Genomic DNA, 25672 nt, shown 5'->3' on the forward strand with positions numbered 1-25672 from the left:
CTCTTTAAACTCGCTATTTGAAATGAACATCTGTGCAGTTTCCACTTAGTAGAAAAGCTTGTATCTGCTAAAGGGTTAATCAGTGACCTGTTTTATCTTACTTCTTTTTGTCTGACATCCCCTCATACTCCCTAGCTGACTGTTGGTCTCCTTTTTTAACTGACCTGACATCGACACAAAGGAACAAAAGGGCATTGAAGATGCTTTGCACAGATATAGAGTTCTTTCTGCAGTCTGGTAAATCAAAGGGTCTGGCAGGACTCCTCGGGGAGCATGAAGGTCTGCCCAGGTAACCAGTCTGAGCACAAGTCTGGAAGGAAAGGCTTCATGTATCTACAGTTGTAGAAATTCCACCTTGAATCCATTGTAAAAATGTAATTGTTCATGGAGATGTCTGATTATTTTCAGGAGAAACAAGTGCAGTCTCAGTTGTGTTAGTGCGTTTTACATTTCACACATTATGAAAGACATTGTTTTTGCATCAGCATCAGCATGGAATTCCTTTTATAATTCCGACCTGATCGCAGACTTTCAAAGCCTGATGGATAGGAAACAGTTAAAAGCTGCTTAGCGAGTGAGCGTTTAGTCTGCGTTTAGTCTGTGCAACCAGTCGACTGAAGCAGGACTAGCCCAGTGACTGAGCCAAGCTGGCTGGCTGCCAGGAGCGCCCCACGCTGCAGACAATACCCACCTGTGTTGGGCAGAGGAGGGGGTTGGGGTGAGGGTGTGTGTCCGTGTGTGTGTGTGTGTGTGTGTGTGTGTGTGTGAGAGTGAGTGTATGTGCACGCGCACACACACACACACAGCAAGTTATTTTGCGCTCAAACAGGCAGAGTGTGGCTCCTCCTCCCTCTTCCCCTCCACTCTCTGTCCTCTAGCTCTCCAAATGTCTATCAACAGGCTCCAGCTCTTGTTTTGGCTCATTGTGTTGGACGCTGATGTATGAAAGCAAACTCGGAGATGAAAATTGAAACTCGTTTTCGAGATGACGAGGGCTTACAAATGGACAGAGGGTCTATTGGCTGCTTGTGCATGTGTGTTCAAAGGATGCCCCCTTCACCGGTGCCAGACACCCACAGTTTGGATCATTGCGACCCCTCCACAAACGTGCTGGAGGCTAAAGGGGCGAAGGGAGGGAGATGAGGGGGTCCCTGGGGGTCTTTACTCTCTGGTTACTGCAAAGAGGCTGCCGCTGCCAGAGGGTCGCCATGGCAACAATATTTGATTCCTACAACAATGCCAGAGCACCACTCCCCCTATCCTCCTCCTCTTCTGAGCTACACATGCACACACACACACACTCATTTACGCACACTTACAGACAAGGCCCGTGTGATTGGACGATTACGTTGGGGATCACGACAAAGTGGTCGCCGTAGCTGATTTTAAAGAGATTGACAATGCCCGTGCAAATTAAAGCTAATTATTGTGTAATTAAAATGCTGCCTGCAAATTAATTTAAATCTCATAATTAATTACATTATATTATAAATCCTGAATATCATAACTGTAATCTAATAAAGTGAGCTCCCAGTCTTCTTGGTTAAAAACTGGATGCTCCAGCCAGGAGTTTGGTGATCACAAGGTTTCCAACCCTGGCATTGAATAAAATGCCAAAGATATTCGGTCTAGTGAACCAGAAAAACTGAGAATAAGCATTTAGTCTCACGTCTCATCTTGACCAAATGGGAATTTACTGTGATTGGAGCACAGGCATGTTTTTACAGCGTTGAATGTAAATAAATATGACATGTGACAGAGGTTTACTATATCTGATTGACTGCAACCTCTTGTGCATGTCAGAGCAACAAAGATGTATTGTACAGCATTGAGGCAGTTACCACGGGCACTCTTGGTCTGAATTAGAGCCGTATGATAAACAGTATAGTGTATTTATGGTCATCCAATTCTTAGTAAATAATCAAATTTGCTGTTAAATTGTTGAACAATCTTTAAGGAATGTCTCCAGGTAATACGATTACCCCCCCCTTTTTTTCTTTTTCTATCCCTTTAGATAAAGCAAAAGGAACATTTTTACCAGCTCTGTTGTGATGCTGATTGGAGTATGAAGCTAGGTGCTCAATCACACACCACGCCCTTGAACAGTAATAACGCACTGCTGGTAACAGTTTAACCTATATGGGACCAGAGAGAGAGAGACAGGGAGAGAGAATCTCTTTGCGCCTGTTACATCATTCTACTGACACTGTCAGTGTTTATTGGCGGATAGTGCTGCTAGAAGAAAAATATGTCAAGACATGAAAGTCTGTATTTTGCAAAGGCCGTGGATGTGTCTACCAGTGCCTATCCCAGAATAAAGAACATAGAGGAAAAGAAGACTTTGCTCCTTGATTGTGTGAGACAGCATATATGTACTGTATGGGCTTGAGAGCAAGCATTTCCCATTTCTTTCATTAGAATGCATTTTCTACCTGTTGTGTGTGTGTGTGTGTGTGTGTGTGTGTGTGTGTGTGTGTCTAGACATGATTTGTATGCTTCACTGTTAGAGGACATGCTAGGACTGCTGAGGAATTGACACCACTGTGCCTGAGCTTCGTACAGTAGTATTCATTGTAGAGCCACGCACAGACACACAGGCAGCTTCTGTAACCAATCTTGACCTAATTTACGACTGTATTTTGAAAGACAAGCATTTCATAGTTTATACATTGTACTTTTTCAGTTTTAAACAGCTGATGAAGCAGTGTTTATGTGATGTCTAATTCCCTTCCAGGTGTCCGAATTAATTTACATGACATGTCTACTAACTACTTGTATCAAGCCAGTTAGATGTTTCTCTCCTTTGTGAGCTGATGAAACATAATTGCAAGTGGTAATTTGCTCTTAGAAAATGGGAAGAACAACTAATTTGAAAGATTCGCTGCTGTGAAAATCAGTAGGAAAATCCTGAGCATGCTAAACATAAAATACTACTGCCATATGCCCTCAACACATCCTATGGTGTGTGCGGTGCCAGGCTCCAGGGCGCGGGCAGGAAATGCCATATTGGCCTCCCAGGACAGTTAGATCATTGGCTGGGTCCCCCAAGGTGTGGACACATGGTCCCAGACTGCCTCATTCTCCTGTCTCAGTCCTTTGCCCTCCTGCTGACATGACAAGCTGTACACTTCAAAGAACTCCTTTGAACCTTTTCATCAAGCCTTTCACCTTTAGCATTGATGACCTTCCCTTGATTGGCTCTTCTTACCCCAATACAAAGATAAACGCTGGAGAGTTAACAGTGAGATAAGGTCAGACATGAACACAATACACATATGTGATGTTATTTGGATGTTAAAAGTAACCAAAGAGGCAGAAGAAAGGGCAATTCTCTTAACCGCAGCCAATTAGAAGGACAGCTTGTTGCTTCTTCCAACATGTTCAGGTTGAAGCCAAAGAGTATTAACTATATCTTAGCTATAGCTGGATGGCCCTTGCTGGCCAAGCAGGGTCCTCTTAATATGATTAGGACGGATTATGGCGTTGTCTACACATCAAAAGAGCCAGGATCAATTATCACCATTGCCTTTCAACACGACAGCCGTTCCGCCTCCCTCCCCGCAAACGTAGAAAGAAAAAGGAGAAAACAAAGCCCGGGCGTCTTGTAACACTCCAGAAGCCCCACACTAATGGATGGATTCATCATTCATTCAGGCCTTTTCATGTACAGTATTAAGCAGTGATGGTGCACAGTTGCCAGCGCTTTGGCTAGTCCCTAAAATAGATTGAGCGTCAGAGCTAATTATCCCAGTCCCAGAGGCATGTACAAACAGTTTCATATGACAGAAAATATGGCGGGCTCTAAGGCAGTTGAAAAGAGGGGGAAACTGAAAACAAGCACTCCATGCCTCCAGGTGATATTTGTGAATATTTGTCTTTTTATTTTGTGCAGGTTGTCAGATTTTTCTGCATGTTGTTGTAATATAGTTTCCGTGTGGGGGAACAGCAACGACAGTTAGTTTTGTACCGTTTTGCTTAGGTGCCCATTACCATAATCCCTCTTCAGAGCAGGTCTTCCATTACCCTTTTGTGCTGTCTGTGTTCATGACAGGAAACCAAATGGATGTGGATAAAAGTAGTCCCCGTGCCCCAACCCTCCCTATCTTACAACACTTACACACACACACACACACACACACACACACACACACACACACACACACACACAGCTTTGCCAAATTACTCTCATAGTTTCACTTTTCTCTAAAGTGCCAGAGCCTAAGCGCTTGAACAAAGGTGCCCCCTGGATCCCTACCACCCATCAAAGGCAGAGTTGGAGTCAAACCAGAGTCCTGTCAGGAGTCAAATGAAGCCATTAAAATCCCTTTTTCCACTACCCCTACATTCACTTCTTTCTTTGTGTGCGGCGTGGAGCTGTCGCCTGCACAAGAGAAGGCGAAGTAAGACTCTTGTTGCTCACTCAATGAACTGTTACTAGATATCAGCATACAACTGTTTCTCTTTGTAATAATTGTGTGGCCCGTATTACAGCCTCAGCATAACACAGATATCTAAAAAATTTCTGCTCAGTGAAATCACCATTTTTGAACTAAGATGAGATATGTTGTCATCCTGTGGGAGATTTGAAAGAGAAGAGCAACACTTTGGAGAAATTGAAATTAGTTTTAAGTAAGGTTAGACCTGGTTCGACCCAGTGTACCTACGGAAACATGGATGCAAATAAAGGCGTTATGGGACGCATCAGTAGCCATCTCCTGTGCCACTTAATTTCTTCCCGAACCACTGCCCCCTCTACATTTTCTTTTATCTTTGTGTTTACTTTTGTCCGAGTCACCAAAACCAGTGGCACGGAGTGGAGGTCTTACCGTCCGGGGAAGATAATTATGCTCTATGTCCTGAGCCAATTCCAATGGGCAGACTGCTCCTCGTATCGCAGCGCCACAGCTGGTCTCAGCATGTGCACTTCCAGCTTTCCTGTAGTGCTCAGTTTAATCACAGAACCTTTGCAAGCCACCGCCACGAATTTCCAATCCACTTGGGTGTACGCCGCATGTGGATTTATGCCTGTATTGTGTTTTATATACAGGACGAGCATGTATATTAAATGCTTTGGGTATACAAGTAAATCCATAGCAACCATGTCAACGCAACTGACATCACTGTGGGCGATTAGCAGGTGAACACTCAATCACAATCCCCACAAGCATGTAAACAAGGGCTGAAGTGGCCTCTGCGTACTGCATACTACCGCCCTGCCTTTTTGCCAACCTGCAGCCTGTAAGGGCAACATTAATAATTTAACCAAACACTCAGACGTGATGGAGCGGACAAGGGAACCCAGCGAGAAGCACTCTGGTTGAGAGAGGCTATTAAATATGAAAACTATTTGTGGTGACTAATAGTATTTTTGTTTTCATAGGCCTTAAACTCTCATCATACGCTAGCGACGCTTCTCCCAGCCTGCGAACACGGTAAACTGTTTGATCAGGAAAGATTAGGCTGGAAATGACTGCAGCCTTGGATATAAATTGACTCTCTCTGTTTGCTATTACTATGTAGCCTACATGGTTACTTCAGCAGCGGATGAACTTTGCCCTAAAGTTAACATTATTGTAGTTCCAATTAATATCTTTTAGGTTAGTTTGCAGTTGATGTGTGCTATTCGTTGTTGCTAATGGCTAATCTGCATTACTGAAACAAATATGTCCCAGCAGATGTGTTCTCTGTTTAACCTCTGTCAGCATAGCATATACTCATACACACATACTGTACACAAAGAGCCGACTGGGAACAGTAGCTACTTGTATATTTATACATTCACAGGGGTGCTGCTGCATGCTCCATGAAAAATACACACACACACACACACTTACAGGGGCCCTATTTTTGTGTTGAGAATTAGATGGGTTCAGGGCCAGAGGCCCCCTCTGGTTGCAGCTCTCGTCTTGGCGTGGTGTTTTGGTGGGTTGCTTGGGTGTGCATGAAACCCTCGGGGGAAAGAGTGCACTGCACACAAATCATTACTGCTCATCAGATGCTGCCACTCAGTCGCTTATTTACTCAGCAGCTTTGCTGGGCTGGGACTTGGATGTACAGAGAAGCATGCACACACAGGCTTATGGAAACATACCTCATTATACATCAAGATGGTGGGCGAGAATTAATCGGGAAACGATGCTTTTTCTCAATGATTTGTTGTTTGGGGAGGGATATGTTATTGTTTGCGAGCGCTGAGTGGGTCACTGCGCACACTTCAAAATTACTTCAAAGTCTATTCTCGATAATGTTTTCACAGCCAACGTCAGTGTGCAGTTTGAAGACTGTCGAGCCAGCCTCAACATGACATAAAAGTGTTGCTTCAGCGATACACAGGCCCTTACCTAACCCTTCTCCAGTTGAATATTTATGACCACTATACCACGCAAGCTATATGTCGCATATTAAATACATAATCTTCTCATATTTTACTGATTCTCCTTTGATACCGGCCTTACTGATAAGATTGATTAGAGAGCTTGATACGGAGGCCAGTAAGCAGATTTGACTGCCACATTTGAAGAAAAATAGTGATGAAACTTCATCCGAACCTTTTTGGTAATACAGTTTGCTTCAGCAGCGAGGACTCATGGGGGGTAACTCAAACCAGATTGCTCTGGAAGAGATTACGTCTGCTTATGACATACTGTAAACACTTGCACACAACCCGGTCATGCTCGGTGGTTGACTGTTTACACACCTTGGCTGAAAGATAAGAGGGAATTTCAGCTGTGCTCAGATCAAATCTGTCGCGGGACAAGTCTGTGTCAAGTGCCCATGGTCTCTGCTTCCTGTGTTTTTTTTATTGTGAGGGGGACAGATAGATGGAGACAGAGAGGTGGGGGGGGGCTCCCTTTGACGGGCCAAATCTCTTGCTTTGTGGTGGATTATGCGCACACACAGACACAAATGCATCTGATCACATCACACAATGGAGCCAAGATACAGTTCGTCAGCGTACGGGAAATTGGGTTTCATCTATCTAACTCGGTGACTCTGAGATGCACCAGCAATTGCACAGATAGCACTGTTTGTCAGCTGAGCATTGCCAAATTGATTCTGATAATATGGCATACTTGCTGCAGACAAATGAGCCGCCACCGAGGAAACGCTTCGAGTGCACACCAACAAACTTGTATTAAGCTCGAAGCTGTAACATTAAGCTGTAAATAAATCTAAATCTCTATCAGTTAGTTACACTGGTGTATACTTCTATATGAACGCTGAGCTCCCGAATAACCATACTCATGATTATTTAAACAAATAACTATGACCCCCTCTTTTATTTTGACCTCAAGAACTACAGTCAGTGTTTGTTAGCTAAAATGACAAGGTGAAATTTTTTTTCTGCTGAATTTAATTACTGGTTTTACCTTTTTTTAATATCATCGAAACCATTTTGTCTGTAAATGTAGATAGCGCAGGCTGAAGAATGAACAGGCACCATATATTATATTATATACTGTGATATTGTTACAAAAACAATTGGACAGTGAGAAATGATACCCACTGGGATTGAGTCACTCAATCCCTTTGTGGCTGGTGGGACACAATGCGCGGCTCTGTTTTTTTCAATTAGCTCTTTTCTAATCCTGACTGATTGACGCCATATAGCCATAATTCTCTTTGTGAACAAATGTGTCGATTTTATTTATTATTTTTTTTCCCCCTGCTGTCTCTGAGATGCACACGCAAACACGCTGTGAGTGACATTCACCTTGCTGTGTCCTGCTGGATTTTTTTTTTTTTTTTTTTTTTCCTCCTCCTCCTCCTCACGTCTTGACTGCACAACAAAAAAGCCATTACTCTCTTGTTGCCAAATCACTACACCTCTTCCTCACATGCAATATGATCCACATTAGCATCCACAGCAGCCTGGGCAGCTCCTGCTGTCCGAGCCGACAGGACTGAGAGCAGAGATAAGCTCACTCCGTAATGAATGTTCTGTCTCTGCTGGGCAGGAAAAAGACAGAAAGGCCCTTTCGTGCAGCAGTGTAAAATGGGATCAGCACAGGTCACATGCATGTATTTATGTCAAATTAAGTCTCTGTGACCAAGAACGCAGTTTTTGTTAGGATGTGTGGGAGTGTGATGTTTTTGTTATTGGGTGATATTTATGCCGTACTTCACCTCTCATTCATACCACCAGTGCAACAACATTTTCCAAGCTCTTTTTGTTGTAGCTACACCCTTAGAGACTGGCACAGGTCTCACACTCGGTCATGGCGCGAGAGGAAGAGGAAAGCTGGCTGCAGTGGAACAAAGGTGCAGACAAAGAAGTGAGACGGTTGAATAGAACTGCCAGCGCTGTGTGAAAATGAACGTATGAAAGGCAAGACCTGCTTAAACGAAACAAGGGGCGGTCCTAACGTAATGAGACGGAAAGAAGGAATGAGAGTATCGACAGATAGCATCAGCACAAATAACTCCCTGCAAGTCATTCTGCTCTTAAATCAGATTTAGGCATGCTTTACGCTGCAGCTTAGCCTGACTTTTACACACTCACTAAACACCAGTCGCCTCGGCACCGCCTGCCAAAGAGCGTGGCTTAAAGCCCCTCGGTTTCAAAGGGTATTTTCCGATCACACTTAAAATATTGGTACACCTGCTCAGTTTTGTGTTTGGACGGCGACAGTTGAAATATCTTTGGACTCTCTGGGAATTGGCACACACATGTCTGTAGGCTGGAAGTGGGAGGTGATGCAAGTGCACTCTTGTTACAAATAAAGTGCTTCTCTCCAGTAAAAAAAAAAAAAAAAAAGATTTCATGTCTTCAAAGGGAGCAGGACAGTTTTGTACACTACAGTAATAATATCTAAGAGACCTGCCCTCATGCCTCACACAGCCTCTTCACTTTGTAATCTAACTATGCCCCTGATGCAAACACTTAACCCCTGTAACCACACTTAACTCCAACATTATTACTGTACTGACTTCAGATAGCATTCCCTCCTGAGCCCCTGCTTCTCCAAGTTGCCCATGATATTTTGTACAGAGTGACTTTTTTTTTTGTTTTTTTGAAGGGGTACCATACGGTTCCAAGTAAAATACTAAGGGGGGTGTCTGTCCCAGTGTTGGCTTGAAGGCTTTGATCTCTCTCTCTCGTCCTCCGGTGTTCAACGGTTGCATCTAAATCGCTGTGAACACCCAGTGACTGGGTGCTCTTTTATCAGCAGCCTGCTAACAGCACCTCCTCGCCAACCACTTTGAAGCCACAAAGAACTCGCTCTGAAAAGAACAAAAGAGAGCAAAGGATGAGACGTTATGAATTTTTAAGGTTTGGCCCTCAGAGCTAAATTTCATAGTTTTTGCAATTATTTGTATGTAATACTCATCCTCATACACATTTTATGTAGCCCTCTGGGCCAAGCTTATATATGTGTATGTATGTATGTATGTATGTATGTATGTATGTATATGACTGTGTCTGTGTGTATACGTGTGTGTGTGTGTGTGTGTGTGTGTGTATGTATATGACTGTGTGTTTGTATATATGTGTGTGTGCGTATATATACATTGTGTGTGTGTGTGTGTGTGTGTGTGTGTGTGTGTGTGTGTGTGTGTGTACAGCTCCGGAAAAAATTAAGAGACCACTGCAAAATTATCAGTTTCTCTGATTTTACTATTTATAGAGTAAAATGAACATTTTTGTTTTATTCTATAAACTACTGACATTTCTCCCAAATTCCAAATTAAAAATATTGTCCTTTAGAGCATTTATTTGCAGAAAATGACAAATGGTCAAAATAACAAAAAAGATGCACAAACAACACAATACTAATGTTTCAAGTAAGGAAGAGTTCAGAAATCAATACTTGGTGGAATAACCCCGATTTTCCATCACAGCTTTCATGCGTCTTGGCATGCTCTTCACAAGTCTTTCACCTTGCTGTTTGGTGACTTTATGCCACTCCTGGCACTAAAATTCAAGCAGCTCAGTTTTGTTTGGTGGCTTGTGACCATCCATCTTCCTCTTGATCACATTCCAGAGTTGTTTTCAATGGGGTTCAGGTCTGGAGATTGGTCTGGCCATGACAGGGTCTTGATCTGGTGGTCCTTCATCCACACCTTGATTGACCTAGCTGTATGGCATGGAGCATTGTCCTGCTGGAAAAACCAATCCTCAGATTTGGGGAACATTGTCAGAGCAGAAGGAAGCAAGTTTTCTTCGAGGATAATCTTGTAGGTGGCTTGATTCATGCGTCCTTCGCAAAGACTCATCTGCCCGATTCCAGCCTTGCTGAAGCACCCCCAGATCATCGCCGATCCTCCACCAACTTTCACAGTGGGTGCGAGACACTGTGGCTTGTAGGCCTCTCCAGGTCTCCGTCTAACCATTAGACGACCAGGTGTTGGGCAAAGCTGAAAATTGGACTCATCAGAGAAGATGACCTTACTACAGTCCTCTATGGTCCAATCCTTATGGTCTCTTGCAAACCTCAGCCTGGGTCTTCTTTGCTTCTCATTGATGAAGGGCTTTTTTCTAGTTTTACATGACTTGAGCCCTGCCCCTAGGAGCCTGTTTCGAACCGTTCTGGCCGTGCACTTAGTCCTAGCTGCCATTTGCCATTCTTTTTGTAGGTCACTTGATATCATCGTACGGTTGCTGAGTGACATTCGAATGTGTTGACGGTCATCCCGGTCAGTGGAGGTTCGGTTTCGCCCTCTGCCGGTCTGTAGCTTTATTGTCTGCTGCTTGACCTTGTTCTTATGAACCGCCGTCGTAGAAATTTTAAGGATGGAAGCAACCTGGCGCTCACTGGATCCCTCTGCCAGAATTGAACCCTTTGTTTCCTCACTCAAAACTTTTCGTTTCGCTTGGTCAATAGTTATTATTTGGTTAAAATTACTTTTGAGGTACTACTAGCACTGTTTATGCCATCCAGCCGGTCCTATTGCAAGAGGATAGAGATGACCACAGCAGTGGTTTTTATACTTTTCCACTTTTCCTTGTTAAATTAGATTTGGTTCAGGTGATCACCTAATCAGTACCTCATTAAGTAGAATGAGGTGTGCTTGTGTTGGAATTCAACAGTCACTGGAATGGAATGATTGTCATACATGTACAGATGCTGATTTCAGAAAAAATTGTAGTGGTTTCTTAATTTTTTCCAGAGCTGTATGTATGTATGTATGTATGTATGTATATGTAGTAACCTATAGTGTAATAGTCTGTAAATGTTCCCTGGGAATTTGAAAGGGGGTGACTGTGACTCAGCTTTCTTGTTGTAATTAGCAGAATTTGCATGCTGATGCTTATCTTAACAAGCGGAGAAATTGAGATAGTTTGAAATGTGTTTGTGTCTGGGGCTGGTAATTGGCATCAAGCTTATCAGAGACAGATTGGCCACACTTGACCACTCAAAGGAGCCTGAGCCGGAGTCTGATCAAATGAGTGGCTGAATGTGACTTCCAGCAGACATGTCCAATGTGCACTGCCCTTTTATCTGCAGCTCTTCATAACAAATGTTGCACTTAACTATTACTACTTTGTGGGGGGAATAGTACTACACACAACCATTTCCATTCCTTTCTCGTGATTTAAAAAAACAGAAGCACAAAAATGACAAAATGATAGCAGTCAAGGACAAAATAGGCAAAGACCCAGACTTTCAAATCAAATGTTGATAAATTGCTGGGTGTTTGACTTTGCAAGGCATACTGGATTATATTGATTTTCTTTCTTCTGTGTGTGTATGTGTCTGTGTGAGTGAGTGTGATAGCAAAAAACCAGGGGCAAGAGAATGCAATATTGTGTTTCATTAAAAAATCTATAGGATATCTCATTACAGCCACATGATTTTCTTTAGGATCAGGGTTAGTGGGAATGGGTTGGAGCCGGTGGGTGGCAAGATGAATGTGCTTTCCTGTCTCAGATGACTATCTCATCTTTTGTTGTTCACGGAGAAAGGAGGAACTCGGCTCAATCTGCCCAGTTTGTCGACTACTTCCTGGCCACGTTTGCCCACTGTTCGCTGATTTTTATGACAGTATCAGATAACTCGTCCTTACATGGCAGAGCTAACCGAAAACTGATAGATCTCAAGATCTAGAACAAATCCGGGCATTAATTTAATATTTTAGTGCTATCACTTCAGTTTTGTAACTTTTTTTAATATGGATATCAAGCATACCAAATCTCTCTTTGAACACACAAAGCAGTACTCTCTGACCATGTCAGTTTGAAATTACTCTGCTTCCACATTCTGGTTCCTTAGAACAATGTTGAAATGTCTATTGGGTCAAAAGGAGATATGTATTTCCATTATTCATCATCTTTAGTGACCACAACCCAAAGATTCAAACTGCTGAGTAGTACTGTTTTGTTTTCTGGCAGTATTTTGTGTGTGTAATTTGTTTCAGCACCTACTAGTTTTGCTTGAGAATTCCTTTTTAAAGAGGATTTTACTCAAAATCAGAAGATACTGGCATCTACTGCCATAGTGATATTTTTAGCAGATTTTCTCCAACAACCAGCAAGGGTTAGCCCAATTCTTAAATCCTGACATTAAGTGATGGTTTTAAACTTTAGTCTGACTACTCTGTTGGTACTCATTTAGCTCAAGAAAACATGCTATTTCCTGCTATTTTGCCTTCAATTATTCACCATGAGGCTGTGTTTTTGACGTCCTCTTGCACTGTACCCTCACACCATCTCCAAACCAGCTCTCACAGTATGCCCGTCTGTGTTGCTGTCGTCTCAGTGGGCCAATCCTTCATCGTGGGCCCATGGGGAGGCTGATAAGAGGGGGAATTGGAGCCTCAATCAGTGCTGGTTAATTATCACAACCAGGGGAGGTGAGAGAGGTCTCCCTGTCTACCCAATCCCTCCTGGGTCTCTGTCTCCCTCTCAAACACTCTCATCTGTTGGAAACTCTTTGTTGCATATTGAAAGTTTTATTTTCCCCTGTTGCGGTGTATCCATGTATTTGTGTTCAGTCTTACTCAATATGATGAAACGTACTAGCCAGTGTCATTTGAAACATATTGGTGGCCTTAACTTTGTTTATTTACTAACTCATTCTGTTCTATTTATTTATTTACATACGTGTTTCTACAGAAGTGGATGTAGAATTTGGTAATATTTTTAATTTATACATTTTTTAAAATTGAATCTAGACAGATAGATGATAGTTTGCTTTTGGGGTAATTTTACCATTTTTCCTTTTTACTCAGGAGGACAAACGCATGCGTACCCTTACGTCGCTGTAGTTTTAATGCCATATTGAAAAGACATAGAAGCCTATCTTAGCCCACTTACTAAGTGCAAATGGGATCAAGTTTAATGAAGGGTTATGCAGTTGTAAAGTTTCCACGTACATTATCAGGAACACAGTTTGATTATACCCTTAATACATGCACAGGCATGGCACAGGAATACAAGTATGCATATTTTAGAAACATTGGTTCCAAATGTAATTGTTGAAAAAATTAATGCTACGCCAATGAGTGCAAAGCTTGGATCACTTAGCATTGGTGGCAATTTCCCAACTTTTCAGAGGATTCCTTTCTGTACACAGTTCAGCATGCTGTTTGAGCATGCATGCTGAGACATAGAAAAGGAATCTGAGTATGACCGACTAAGCTTACGTAAGAAAAGTGGTACAATTCACCAAAAGCGAAACAATGCCTCTAACTGGTATTCCTAGCTATGGCGTTTGACCTATTAAAATACACAAAAATTAGTTTTGCCCAGATTTTACAGGACGCTGTTGGTTCTTCAGAGGTTCAGGCCAGGCTTTATTTTGTCTTCAACTAACACTTGTTTTTACAATACTTTAAGTTATCAATTTTTTTGATGAATCATTTAGTCCAAGAAATCCATAAAACAATGACAAATGCTGATCACAAACTTTCAGAACTGAAAGTGATGTATTCAGATTGTTTATTTTGTCTCAACGACAGTTTAATATTTGTAGATTACGCGTTGCTCGGTTTATTGTTAAGTTTCACTTTTGGAGCTGGTTTTAAGTAGTGCACTGGCAGGGGGCTTCAGCAACAATCCCGTCTCCAAGGTCGTCTTGAGCCTGTCACCCCAAAACAGGAAATAGACGTCAGTGTGTGTGGTTATTGGGAAAGAGGGATTAGGTGCTCATTAACTACTGTTATACTATTGATTGTCACCATTACCAAATACAGGGTGCAAAGACATACAGTAACACAGAGTCAGAAAAAAAATCCGTTTGTCAGAGTCTGCACATTGAACATGGTTGTTTAAATTTGATATTTTGCCGGACACTTGCACTCAAAGCATTTGTTAATCCCATTAACTAGGGAATCATTTGAGTAGGATCTCTTTTTTGATCTGATTAAAAAAGAGAGTGACATTTGTATTAGAATGACATTTTCTGGCAGTATTCAGTACATCCAAAGCTGATGTTGTTATACTGACCCAGTCTCGCCTGTTACCCTGTCATTTTTTTCTCTGGGCCTCTAGAGTTTTACAATGGCAGTGAGCAGACAGGATGACGGAGAACTGTGAGCTGAAAAAATTGGATCCTTTCCTCTTTTAATCTGCCAGTTGAGTGGGTGCCAGCGCGGTACAGGCAGTGTGCGCTAGGTGCCCCAATCATTTTGTCCGTCCCTTTATGGTTTGGCCTCAACACTTCTTTTCATCAGCTGCTGTGGGGAACACTGAGAATACCAGAACTGGGGGGGTTGTGGTATCCCTTATCACAGTTACCTCCCGCCGGCATGTCAGGCATTGGTATAAACTCTTAAAAGAATACGTTAGTAGCCACACTAATCCTGACAAAGTTCGGTTACAGATTGGAAAAAGAGATGAATTCCTGTGTCATCCCTCCTCTCCGTAGCTTCAGTTTGTCCTTGTCACTCTTTGCCGTTATTTTGCATGTAATGTTTATCCTCCAGCCTTGTCTTTCCTCAGGTGTTTGAACACCAGCAGTTCTCAGAACTCATTTTAAGAGAGTCCTTCTTAGCATTGAAAACAGTAATCTATCTTAATGAATTTGCCCCCTTCTCCTTTCTTTTGTATTGCCTTGAAATGAAATGTGGATCTCCACTTAGATCATCGCTCCTTTGAACCATTTCAAGTCAAGTGCCAAAATGTCAATTTTAACAAAATGAAAGGAAGTAAGCCTCCTTAACTTGCAACCACTCCATAATAGAATCCTTAAAGGGAACTTTGTACTCGTCCTTTGATTAGAAAAGAAACACCTTTTTCTTTTTTTCCCCTCAAACAGATACATGCCTCAAATAAAGACAGTCAGCTGCAGCTCACCAGACACCTAGTCCCTCCACATTTGGTCTCAAGATCATGGTTATTTCCCTGAGGCATTTCTTCATGACAGATGGGCTTTGGAAGGGAGTTTGGAGAGATGTGAGGGGTATTTAGGATTCTGCAGAGAAAGAGAGACACAGAAACGAGGTATAAAGATGAAGGAGTAGAGCGAGAAAGTGTGGGAGGGAAGCACAGACAACCATTTCCATTAGTGTCATTAAAGCGACCCTGACACTGAGGCTGGAAGGACAAACAGTGGAGAGATGGAAATAACAGAAGCAGCAGCTCCGTGAATGAAGTGCTGAGGTTCATTACAAACTGCCTTCCCCCCGCCTCTATCTTTACCTGCGTGAAAGGTTTCCATTTATCCTTGATGTGCTGGTAATGATTTTGTGATCTCTGCTAGTTGTTTCCTTATAAAGGCCTTAAAGCTCAGGGATCCAGTGACACAATATAAAAAATGAATACAGAGCAAAGAGTGGGAATATTTTATTCCTGCCTGTAAATATAATAACAAGAATTAATATCTGTATTATCTTTAGCCTTTTAAAGTGTAATTACCATGATACAGTTGTTGTAAATGCCAATCAAGTGTGTTTACTTTTCAGGATGTCCAGGATTTCCTTGTCTCGAAGTCCAAGCCACAGAAGGGCCTCTGTTGTTGTAAATGTGACTGTTTTTGAGAGGGGTCTGCTCTGTCTCAAGAGCGGCTCAATAAAGAGAGTAGTCAATATGGCTGCTCTCAGATGGTGAGTCAATGAGGGGGGAGGCTTCCTGCTGAGCCAAGGGTAGGATAGGAGAGAACAGGGGGTCTTTGTGTGTGGAGAGCAGACTCTAACCCACTCTTTTTTTTTTTTTTCTTTTTTATTGCTTTTTCTGTTACACACCTTACATTGACAGACTGACTGCCTCGTCTACTGCAGGAACTGTAAACTGTACTTGGGTCGGTACTGAAGCCAAAATTGATCCTTGAGTTTACTGGCTGCTCTACACTTGGAGCAGTTGATACAACCAATTCTGGCAGTTTTCCAAACCTTCGAGCAAAGAGATCGTGGGGTCACAGCCTACCGTCTGTGAACACATTACCTGAATTCAAACACGCCTAACCTTGACAGTGAGCTCTGTAACATATGAAAACTTGGTTTTTAGCACTGGCTCAAGACGGGAAATTCAGCACCAGTTCCATGTCTCTATTCTGTCTCTCAGCTGAGAGCAAGGGAGAGAGCGGGAGTGCGAGAGCAAGGCAGCATATCAGGGCACCACCTTAAACCTGGCTCCCAAACCTTTTATGACTGCTGAGCAAAGTGGATTTGGGACAGAGGTAACAGCCCATACTTATCAAGCAGACAACCTAATTTTCTAGCCCCTCGCTCTCACTGGTTGCTTGGTATGGAGGTTCCTATTTTTCAAAGACAAACGGGGGCCCCCACACTGCTGGGCTTGAATGGATTAGACCTCCCACACTGTAATGTGGTTTCTGACACTTCCTTCCTTCTTTAACTCAGCTGTAGCTGCAGCTGTGTTGTTAAAAGCCTGCAGTGTTACAGCACAAATGAATTCTGGCATAAGGATGTGTGTGTTATGTATCGCGATAGTAAGAAACATTTAAGGCAAAATTAATCTTATTCTGGGGTCCTTCTGGTACTTAGTAAAAAATACAACAGCCATCTGGATCCATGCATATCATTCATGAATACATTACAGGACAAAAAAGTTTTTGTGCAAGAGTCAGAATTCCCTATTGTTGTAGAATTCATCTCTTCTCCCTCTTTTTTTTTTGTTTTTGTTCAGCAAGGTTTGGATAGATATTTCCCTGCCCTTTGAGGATGTAAGGGAACATGCGCACTGTTGAGTCTTCAATGAGCACCTCAGAATACATCAAGAGAACACAGCTCGTTCTGTAGGTGTTCATTAGAAATTTATTCCAGGCCAACTCACAACCTCGTTAGTAGCCAAAAGTAAGCTTTTCCTTAGCTTCGATATAGAAATTGCAGCTTGTCTCTAGTTGTTCCCTTTTTGTAAAAAAGTTTTGTTTTTAATCAGACGCTGTAGACAAAGATCCTTACTTCCTGCTGAGTTGTTAGCTCTATCCAGCTCATTTAGCCCGCCTGATTATCTTCCTCATGCCCTTACAGAACAGACAGTTTGGACTAGTTAACATTTTAATATTAACCACAGATGCTGACTTTATGAGCCACAACTTCACACATGGTTTTCTAGCTTCTTTTGACCTTTTTGAAATTTCTTATGGTTGAAGTTTAAAGGCCTTTTTTGTTATTTGGGCTTTGTTGTTTTTTCCTAAAGAACCCAATAAGGTTGAAATTAAAAATATGGTTTGTTGTCTTGTCCATCGCACCTCATTTTCTCACAATTTCCTCAGCTGATTCCAAAGAAATGTAATGATCTTTTTCTTGACCAAAGTCAAGGAGATGATCTTGCACATTCTCTAACCCTTGCAACTAGGTTTAAATTCATGGCCTAATTTATTCTGTGAAGCTTTGATTATCATTTCTGGTTTCTATAAATGCTACAAGAATGGAAATACAAAAAATGGGTTAGCAAATTGGAATAAAATGAAAGCTTTTGGGAAGCTGAATATTCTTTTTAATCAACATAATTTTTAGTCTGCACATGTGTCCAGCATTCATCACACTGTCTCACCTTACTATGTTTTTGTCATTTGGACTTTGGCCACTACCAGTTGCATCACTGTTTTACTTTCTTGTCTGTTGGTGTTTGTGTTTATCTGTCTGTAGTTTGACCGGTGCATTAACTTTTTGAGGAAAATGATTCCAAATGGAGATAATGTGGATGTTGGGAAAAAGAAAGCAAGTTTAGTTGAGAATAAACCAGCCCCTCTTGGCCTGCCATCGACCCCTCACACCCACTAGTTTATCCCCATCTCCAGCCCAACCACAGTGGATTGTGTGTGCAACTGAAAGCAGATGGTTCGCCATTTTTTCCGACAGTAGAGCTGAAGCTAAGCCCTCCCCTACTGGTCCTACGATGGGGATAAAAAGCTGCTAAAGTCGGCTGTTTTGACTCTGATAGGATGCCGCAGGACCTTCAAGCCCATTCAGTTTTCTCCTCAGATAGACAGCGGCTGAAGACGGTCTTTTGACTGGAAAAGAGCCAGGCTTGGGCCTGGAAGCTCTGCCCAACCCACACACCCTCTGTTCTAGCAGCGTAAAGCAGAGATGATTAAGTATGCTATGGTGCCTCTGGTCTGCAGGAATGACAAATTCCCCCCACTGCTACTCTACTCTGGTCTCTCTCAATCTGTCATGTACACCATCAGTAAAATACATTTGCTGGGGTTGTCACATTCTGCCCAATATGTACACTGGGCTGCTCTGAATTTATTGATTTCCTGAAATCAGCAACATACCTCTGTCTAATTTAAAACCACTCACTTAATGCTAATAGTGGCAGTTAAAAATGTGTTTTGCTGGCTTAGGGCAGCTTATTTTATTCCTTACCGCTGCTTATTCACTTGAATCTCACATCCACTTCTGCCTGATGGGATTTTTAAAATAAAATATTGTATGTTTGAGCACCTGTGCATCGGCAGATATAATAAACATTGGTATCCGCAAATCTGACTTTATTTGCATCCGTCTGTAGCTGCACATTACCTGCAGTAAAATCTGATTTGAAATGTGCCAGTTTAAGGGTTAGCTTCTGTAAAATTGGCACTGTAGCAGCCATTGGAGGATATAAGTAAGATGTCAACCAACAAAAGAGACACATTTTTTGTATTTGTTGAAGGGACCTTGCTATTCAGTCTGGTTTTGATGCTTCAGGCAAAGTGGCCGAGGTCCAGCACTGTGCACTGATACTGAATGAGGGCACTTTTTCCCCTTCCTCTATTCGAATTTTCTCCATCAGTGAATTGGTGTGGAGACGATCGCACAGCTTAGTTGGAATGCTATATTGTCTTACATTTATTCCCTAATGTGAAACGTATCTTTTCAGTTCAGTCATTTTCTGCAGTCCTTTGCTGTAATTGTTTGTGCTTTCAAAAGAACTAGATGCACTAAGGACAAGCAGCCGTAATGCCACTGTAATGGGCCATGCATTACATTGTTTCTCCCTTTGGATCTCACACTGGGGACTTGGCGCCGCAAGGTAGAGAAATTACCTCCCAGCAGTTAAATAGCTGAACCATTGACATAACATCTCTCTTCCTCTCTCCCCTTTCTCTCTCTTTCTCTGTGTTTCTGTCTCTTTCTGCTCTTGCTCTCCCCTGGAGACGTGCTATTTCCTTGGAAGAGAGCAGGCATATTTTAAACTGCATTTAACACTCAGCCACTTATTTCACTACATTCGTTGCATTATTAAAATACCTTCATACCTCCTTAATTATTATTCTACCTCTCCCCGTCCCTGCACAACTGATAATTGGTGTTATTTATCTAAATAATACCACCGCGTGACTCTTAGGGTGGGATCGCTTGAATAATGGATGAGGACAAATACAAAGCTGTTGCACTTACTCTGACTTTGGCACTATCCATGTAAGTGCAATGTTACCATTTATGCTCAAGGGAAGGAAATGGCTACCACGTTCCAAAGTGTTTACTCCTTCACTGCTCTCTCTACTTATAATAAAGCAAGACGTGATATTAACTTGCCAGGGAGGCTAGACTGGGTTAAATTTGTCAGTTCCTCTTGTCAGATTCCAGTGGGGCTTGTGGTTCCATAATGAAAAGCCTCTTGGAGTCTCTGGGATAGACTGAGGCACAGTGGCTGAAAAGATAGAATGAACAAAAAGATGTTTTGCTTCGGGAACATTTGATTGAGTGTTTGGGGCAGTTGGAGTCCTGTAGTGTTCTTTAATTTCAGCCACCAGCTCATTTTGTGTGAGTGAGTTTTAAAAATGTGCAATCGAAGTTGATGACGTCTTAGGAGATGTGATTGCGCAGTCACTTGTCTTGTGGCTGAACTCAAATAGCCGTTAGTAGTCACATGTATTCTAGAGTGATAGTCAGCCTTTTGCAGCTCTCTTGAATTCTCTCCTGCAGAAGGGTGCAAATGTGTTCTTTTAAAAGTAATTTGTGCTCGTGTGTTTGAGCAGTTGCGTACACTTGGCTCAGTGTTACGGCTAGTAATACACAATAGGTCATGTTGAAGCTTTTAAATCACAGCACCTGCAGCAAGCATCAGATTTACACTTAGTTAAAATCCGTTGATGCAAAGTAGGCATGCTGATATTACAATTAGATGAATGATATCAACGCTGGCATCAGTTGCTGTGAAAACATTTTAACTTGATGTATTACTCGTTGCTGCTCAGGCCTAAGTGGTCCTGTTCTAAAATATTACGCAGCCTTTGTATAGAGCATCCAGCTAAGATCTCTTTTCTCCCAACTGTCGCCCTCTAGGTTCAGCAGCGCAGCCCTTCATCCCCTTCTGGTTCACGGTGGAGCCCCAGGACACACTGGCCATCCGGAGCAACGCGGCAGTGCTCAACTGCTCAGCCCACAGCGATGCAGCCACACCGGCGCGCGTAGAGTGGAAGAAGGACGGCACCTTCATGAGCCTGGTTTCAGACGAGAGACGGCACATACTTCCCGATGGCGTGCTGTTCTTCACCCATGTGGTCCACTCCAAGCACAATAAGCCTGATGAGGGCACCTATCAGTGCGTTGCCACTATCGACAACCTGGGCTCCATTTCAAGCCGCACGGCACGCCTCTCTGTAGCAGGTAAGTGCTGCTGGCTTAATCACCTCCGTTAACTGATGACATTTTTATACCATATCCTGTATTCCTCGAACACCATGGTTAAAAATGCATTTGTAACGGTAGTTTGTGGTAAATTGTTTTGACACTTTAACATCCGCCCCAAGATTATGGGAGGAGTTAAGATAAGTGATTTTTGGAAATTCTGCACGCACACCAGCACAGGCATTACACACCCAACACTGGTGTTTTCACTTGTGCTGGCTAATGAGACCTCTGTCAAGCACTGGATGAATTTGTGCAATATGTGGTTGATTGTGTAATTGCGTAATTGCTACTGACCTCACCAAACTCCCAGTTTCGCTCTTCTCAGCTCTTAACCTTTACCGGGCCTAATGAGCCACAACACTTGAATATGCCTGAGTGGATGTGTGTTGAGAAAAAAAAAAAAGGTCATAACATTAAATGAGAATTAAAAGTGGCATGTAACATACATATGATACAGCATAAATAATACATACAACAATAATTGTATAGAATAATACAAATAACCTTTTTAAAGAACAACTCAATACCTTTGTGTCAGTCTTTGTTACATCTTGTCATTAAGAAATTGATCTCAATATTTCAGGAACAGTGCAAGACAAAGTACGTTATCAAGTATTAAAGATTTAATTCTTTCACCATTTCTTGAAATGTTTGCTACTCCACAGCTATGCTGAAAATATACACCCACATTACATCCGTAGGTGTGAAAAGGTTCTTTAGTTGCCTTCCTTGTTGATTGTTTTTTGTCCTTGAATTGTTGAGCCATTTTGTATTTTCTCTTCTATAAATTTCTTCACCATGCTGGAGCCTGAATGTGTTGCCCTACTGGATAAATGCTAGTAAAAGAGTGTTTTTTTTTTTTTTCTTTCTCTCTCCATTAGTAGTCCTGCAGTGTGTCCTCTTTCAGCTTGGGAATAGCAAGTGATGTGGGATTTTTAGGTGTTTCGAGTCTAGTCGTGCCCCAAAATTCAACTTGCAGGTGGAGGAGCCACAGAATGCATTTAGCGTGTGCTTTTCTGCCAGATTTTAAGACGCTCGAGAGAGAGAGGCCTCTTGTTGACAATGGGATGGTACAGTATAAGCCTCTCAGACATCTCGGGGTGCCTGTGTGAAGTTACTGTCTGGCTGTGACGCTGTTTCTTTTCATAGTCTTTTGAATTACAAATTAATGAAGCATACACTACCATGGGGAAGATTGCGAGGATTTTTTCCTTCGTCACTCAAAGAGTCAATTTATGTTACTGCATGTGCAACATGATCTCGCAGTTGCTACTTGTCTTCTCAAATGTGAATCTGATGGAATCTGATATCTTATACGCCACTGGTCCAGCTTTGTTAAAGCTTTGAGAGATGACATATTTTAAGACTGCCAATTAGGCGCTTAGAATTTAAGCTAAAAGGCTTTAACATTTGTAAGACCCTGGATTTGGATTTTAGACATATTTTCATTGCTACATCCGTCTTACTTAGCAACAGAAAGGGGATATGTGCTTAGTCTAGTGTACAAACAATAGAGTTTACTGGTATTAGCAAGTGCTTTAGCCGTTTTCAGCCTTTACACAAATTATCTTAATGTTGACGTGAAGGAAGATGATTATTGTCTGGCTTTGCATGTGTGGCTGTCATAGCTTGTTATTCCTCCACCTGACCTCATGGTCACCATGGCAGTTCGGTCGAGCAAATCAGCGTACGCTAAAGAAAGTAGAATCCATAGTCAGGGGTTTCTGTAATGCTGACGTGCCTGCATATGTGTGCATCCCCAAGTCTCCAACCATAGCTGGACAAGAGACAATCCGTCCCGGTGCTCCATCGATACCTTACACCACAGGTAATGCAGAGGGGACTTGTTTAGTTCTCTCTGCCAAGACGTGTTCTGCTATCAGACAGTCTCACAGCCAGTGGGATCTACCTGGATCAGCCGTGATGGGATGTTAAATTCAATCGGTGTCTGCTTGAAGAGTGGAGCAGGTGAAATCCGCCAGGTATTAGAGGCACAGACACACTCACAGAGACGCGCACGCATTTTTCACATGGAAATTCACGGACATATAAGCTTCAACTATTGCACACATGCATACACACACAAGTGTTGAGCACATTAGGCTATTGCATTTACGGTTCTACTTACACACATACACATGCACAGCCACTGATGTATCTCCAGCTGGCTGGCAGGTGGCCAATAAAAAGGTTAATTGCAGTGTAAAGAGAGCAGGCCATTAGGCCGGCATCAGACCAAGGAACGATGGTGCAGGCGGGGGTGGAGTGGGCGTGACCTCTCAGATGTAATGACGGAATGAGTCACGGGTGGCCAGCGTGGCAGAGAGCATATCTGACAAATACCAGGGTTATATCGGGGATTGATTGCTGGGAGACGTGCGGCTCGTTCTTCTGAAGGGAAACGCCTCCACCTCCACACATCTGTACCATCGCCACCATAGGCACGGCGGTTCGCTCCTCAGCCTTACCAGGCTCCTGCTCTTCTCAGGTTTCTTTGGGGATGTTCACGTGTTGCACAGAAGGTGTTGGTAATCGTTATACGATTCGATGGGTAGGACAGGATCCATGTAAACACACAGCTCATATGGTTTTGTTATGCAGCATCTCCTAGTAGGTATAATCACACTAGGATATGCTGGAGTAATTCAGGTCATAGAGACTCGAGCATCTTGATCATGATATTTATGTTTATACTTATTTGTTGCTGGGACAGAAGCACCAGCGTAGAATATACGCTGTGAATAGACTAATTACACGTGAAGTCCTAATTTGCAACACTTTTTCCTTTATGGCTTTTATAATTACTCACATTGAGCTTGGCAGTATATTGACTATTCTTTATCAATCCCTGTAATCATAATATGTGTTGTTTAATAAACAGCAATTGTGATGTAATTGCTGGTGTTTTAAATTAACACTTTGGAGTGGAGCTAGAATAACAAATTGATTCATCAGCAAGTCGAGCAACACAGAATTTTAATGTGTGAAGATGCATGCTGGTTAGAATACCTCACATTTGAAAATTTGCTTCCTTTTGTCAGTGTACTATCACGCTAGATTAAATATCTTGGGTTTATTTCCCGTTGAACAGACAAAATGAGCAATTTTGCGATACCACTGGGCCTGTAAATGGTGACGCACATTTCTGATTAAGTAATCATTAGCTCCATCCAACTTCGAAACGCCAGGTTTGTCAATATAGAATGATATTTGAAGTAACTTACTTCCCCTTTCTATCAGTCTAATGAGGAGAATATTTCATTTTTATGCTCTGTGATTGTATAACTACCCTATACTGCAAACCATTATTAAAATAAGGTATTCTGGTCGTTAGGACAATTATTGGATTCCAAATTGCCCAGCTTTGAAGTCACATTTCATCTCTCGCTGCCTTATGTTTCTTCTTTGCTCTTGCTTTGTCATCCCGTGTCCCTCCGTCTGTTTCAGCCCGTGTGTGCAGAGTCAGATACTGTGGAAAGACAAGCAGACTCCGAGAAAAGGGAGAGGGAGCGTGGCCTTGCAGGCCCAATCTTATGTATTCAGTTCGAGTCTCTGTAAGAGAGAAGGAGGGGGACTAAAATTATAGGGCAGGGAGAGAGCGAGTGGTATTCAGCAGTGATAGCCGGGACACAGAGCGAGACGCGAGTAATGAGAAATCCCATCTTAACTGTCGGCTGTTCTCCCACACAGCTGTCTCTCCGCCCATCGGCACGTTTTCAGCTCAGCCCTCCTTAAGAATTGCTTGAAAATGAGCTCCACCTCACTGCCGCTTAACAGGGAAACCTCCAAATGAGAAAAAGGAGAATTCATTTTGCCCTTTATGTTTCTATCACACTATCTTGCAGTCTCTTTGTTTTATTTCCTTTCTGACCTCTTCATAAGTAGATGAGACGCTTCTCTATTCAAATATATCAGCTTTTGGTCTCTAAAAAACTATGTTTTTCCTCTTTCTTTCTCTTTCACCTGTAGGCTACTGTGGTATATAAAGATAACCAAAGCCACTTATCACTTTTATTTCATGTTTCACTAAAATCTAATTTCTCCCTCCCAACAGCGGTATGTGTCATGTGTGTCGCCCCATATTTAAGCGTGCCCATCCTTTGATAGGGTCAGACAACCTTTGAAGGATTTAGGGGTGTTGGCAGATTCTTTAATCCCTTTTTTGATGTATTTTAATCTGTTTTTATTTTTTGTTTTTTTGAGGGGGAAGGATCTGAGAGAGGATGATTGCGTCACTATTGCGTCGGTAGTCCTTTGTGGTATTGTTGGGGGCACTTCACTTTGTTGGACGCCCAGTTGATTATTTAAGTTGGCACCTTTTACATATTGTGAAATATTATGTTTGGACAACATTAAATGGATGTCATCGAAAAGTGGATGTAGACATTCATTTGGGATAAAACATCACAATGGTCCGCATGCACTGAGGTTGCTGTTGTTAGCAAGATTTTCTGTATATGCCTCTTTATGTGTGGCTCCTTTAGCATGACTACCAGGGCTCCAGACTGCAACCAGAATGGTTGTCTATGCGACCATTCTTTGTGAGCGTACGAGTTCAGATTTCACACGGTGGCACTCGTGCGAGTGCCCGACGATCATTAGGCCATTTTAGTGCCCCTCAGGCACAGGTACTGCAGTACCTACTGTGGTTGAAAGTAGCACTTTTTCTTGTTCACTTGCTCAGTCGATCTCTCCCCCACCT

The 25672-nt window shown here is 42.4% G+C and overlaps 1 protein-coding gene across 13 annotated transcripts in view; it reads left to right on the forward strand.

Annotated features, from left to right (window-relative positions):
• neo1a (neogenin 1a) overlaps positions 1 to 25672 on the forward strand; it is a 173005-nt gene that overhangs the window by 56568 nt on the left and 90765 nt on the right. For all 13 annotated transcript variants that reach the window (XM_040127623.1, XM_040127631.1, XM_040127550.1 and 10 more), the window contains one exon: positions 20623 to 20946. In XM_040127623.1, coding sequence (XP_039983557.1) covers positions 20775 to 20946 — 172 coding nt within the window. In that variant the 5' untranslated portion in view covers positions 20623 to 20774. The remainder of the gene's footprint in view (positions 1 to 20622; positions 20947 to 25672) is intronic.

Source organism: Xiphias gladius, chromosome 1 (genome assembly GCF_016859285.1).
Source record: "Xiphias gladius isolate SHS-SW01 ecotype Sanya breed wild chromosome 1, ASM1685928v1, whole genome shotgun sequence".
Classification (NCBI taxonomy): domain Eukaryota; kingdom Metazoa; phylum Chordata; class Actinopteri; order Istiophoriformes; family Xiphiidae; genus Xiphias; species Xiphias gladius.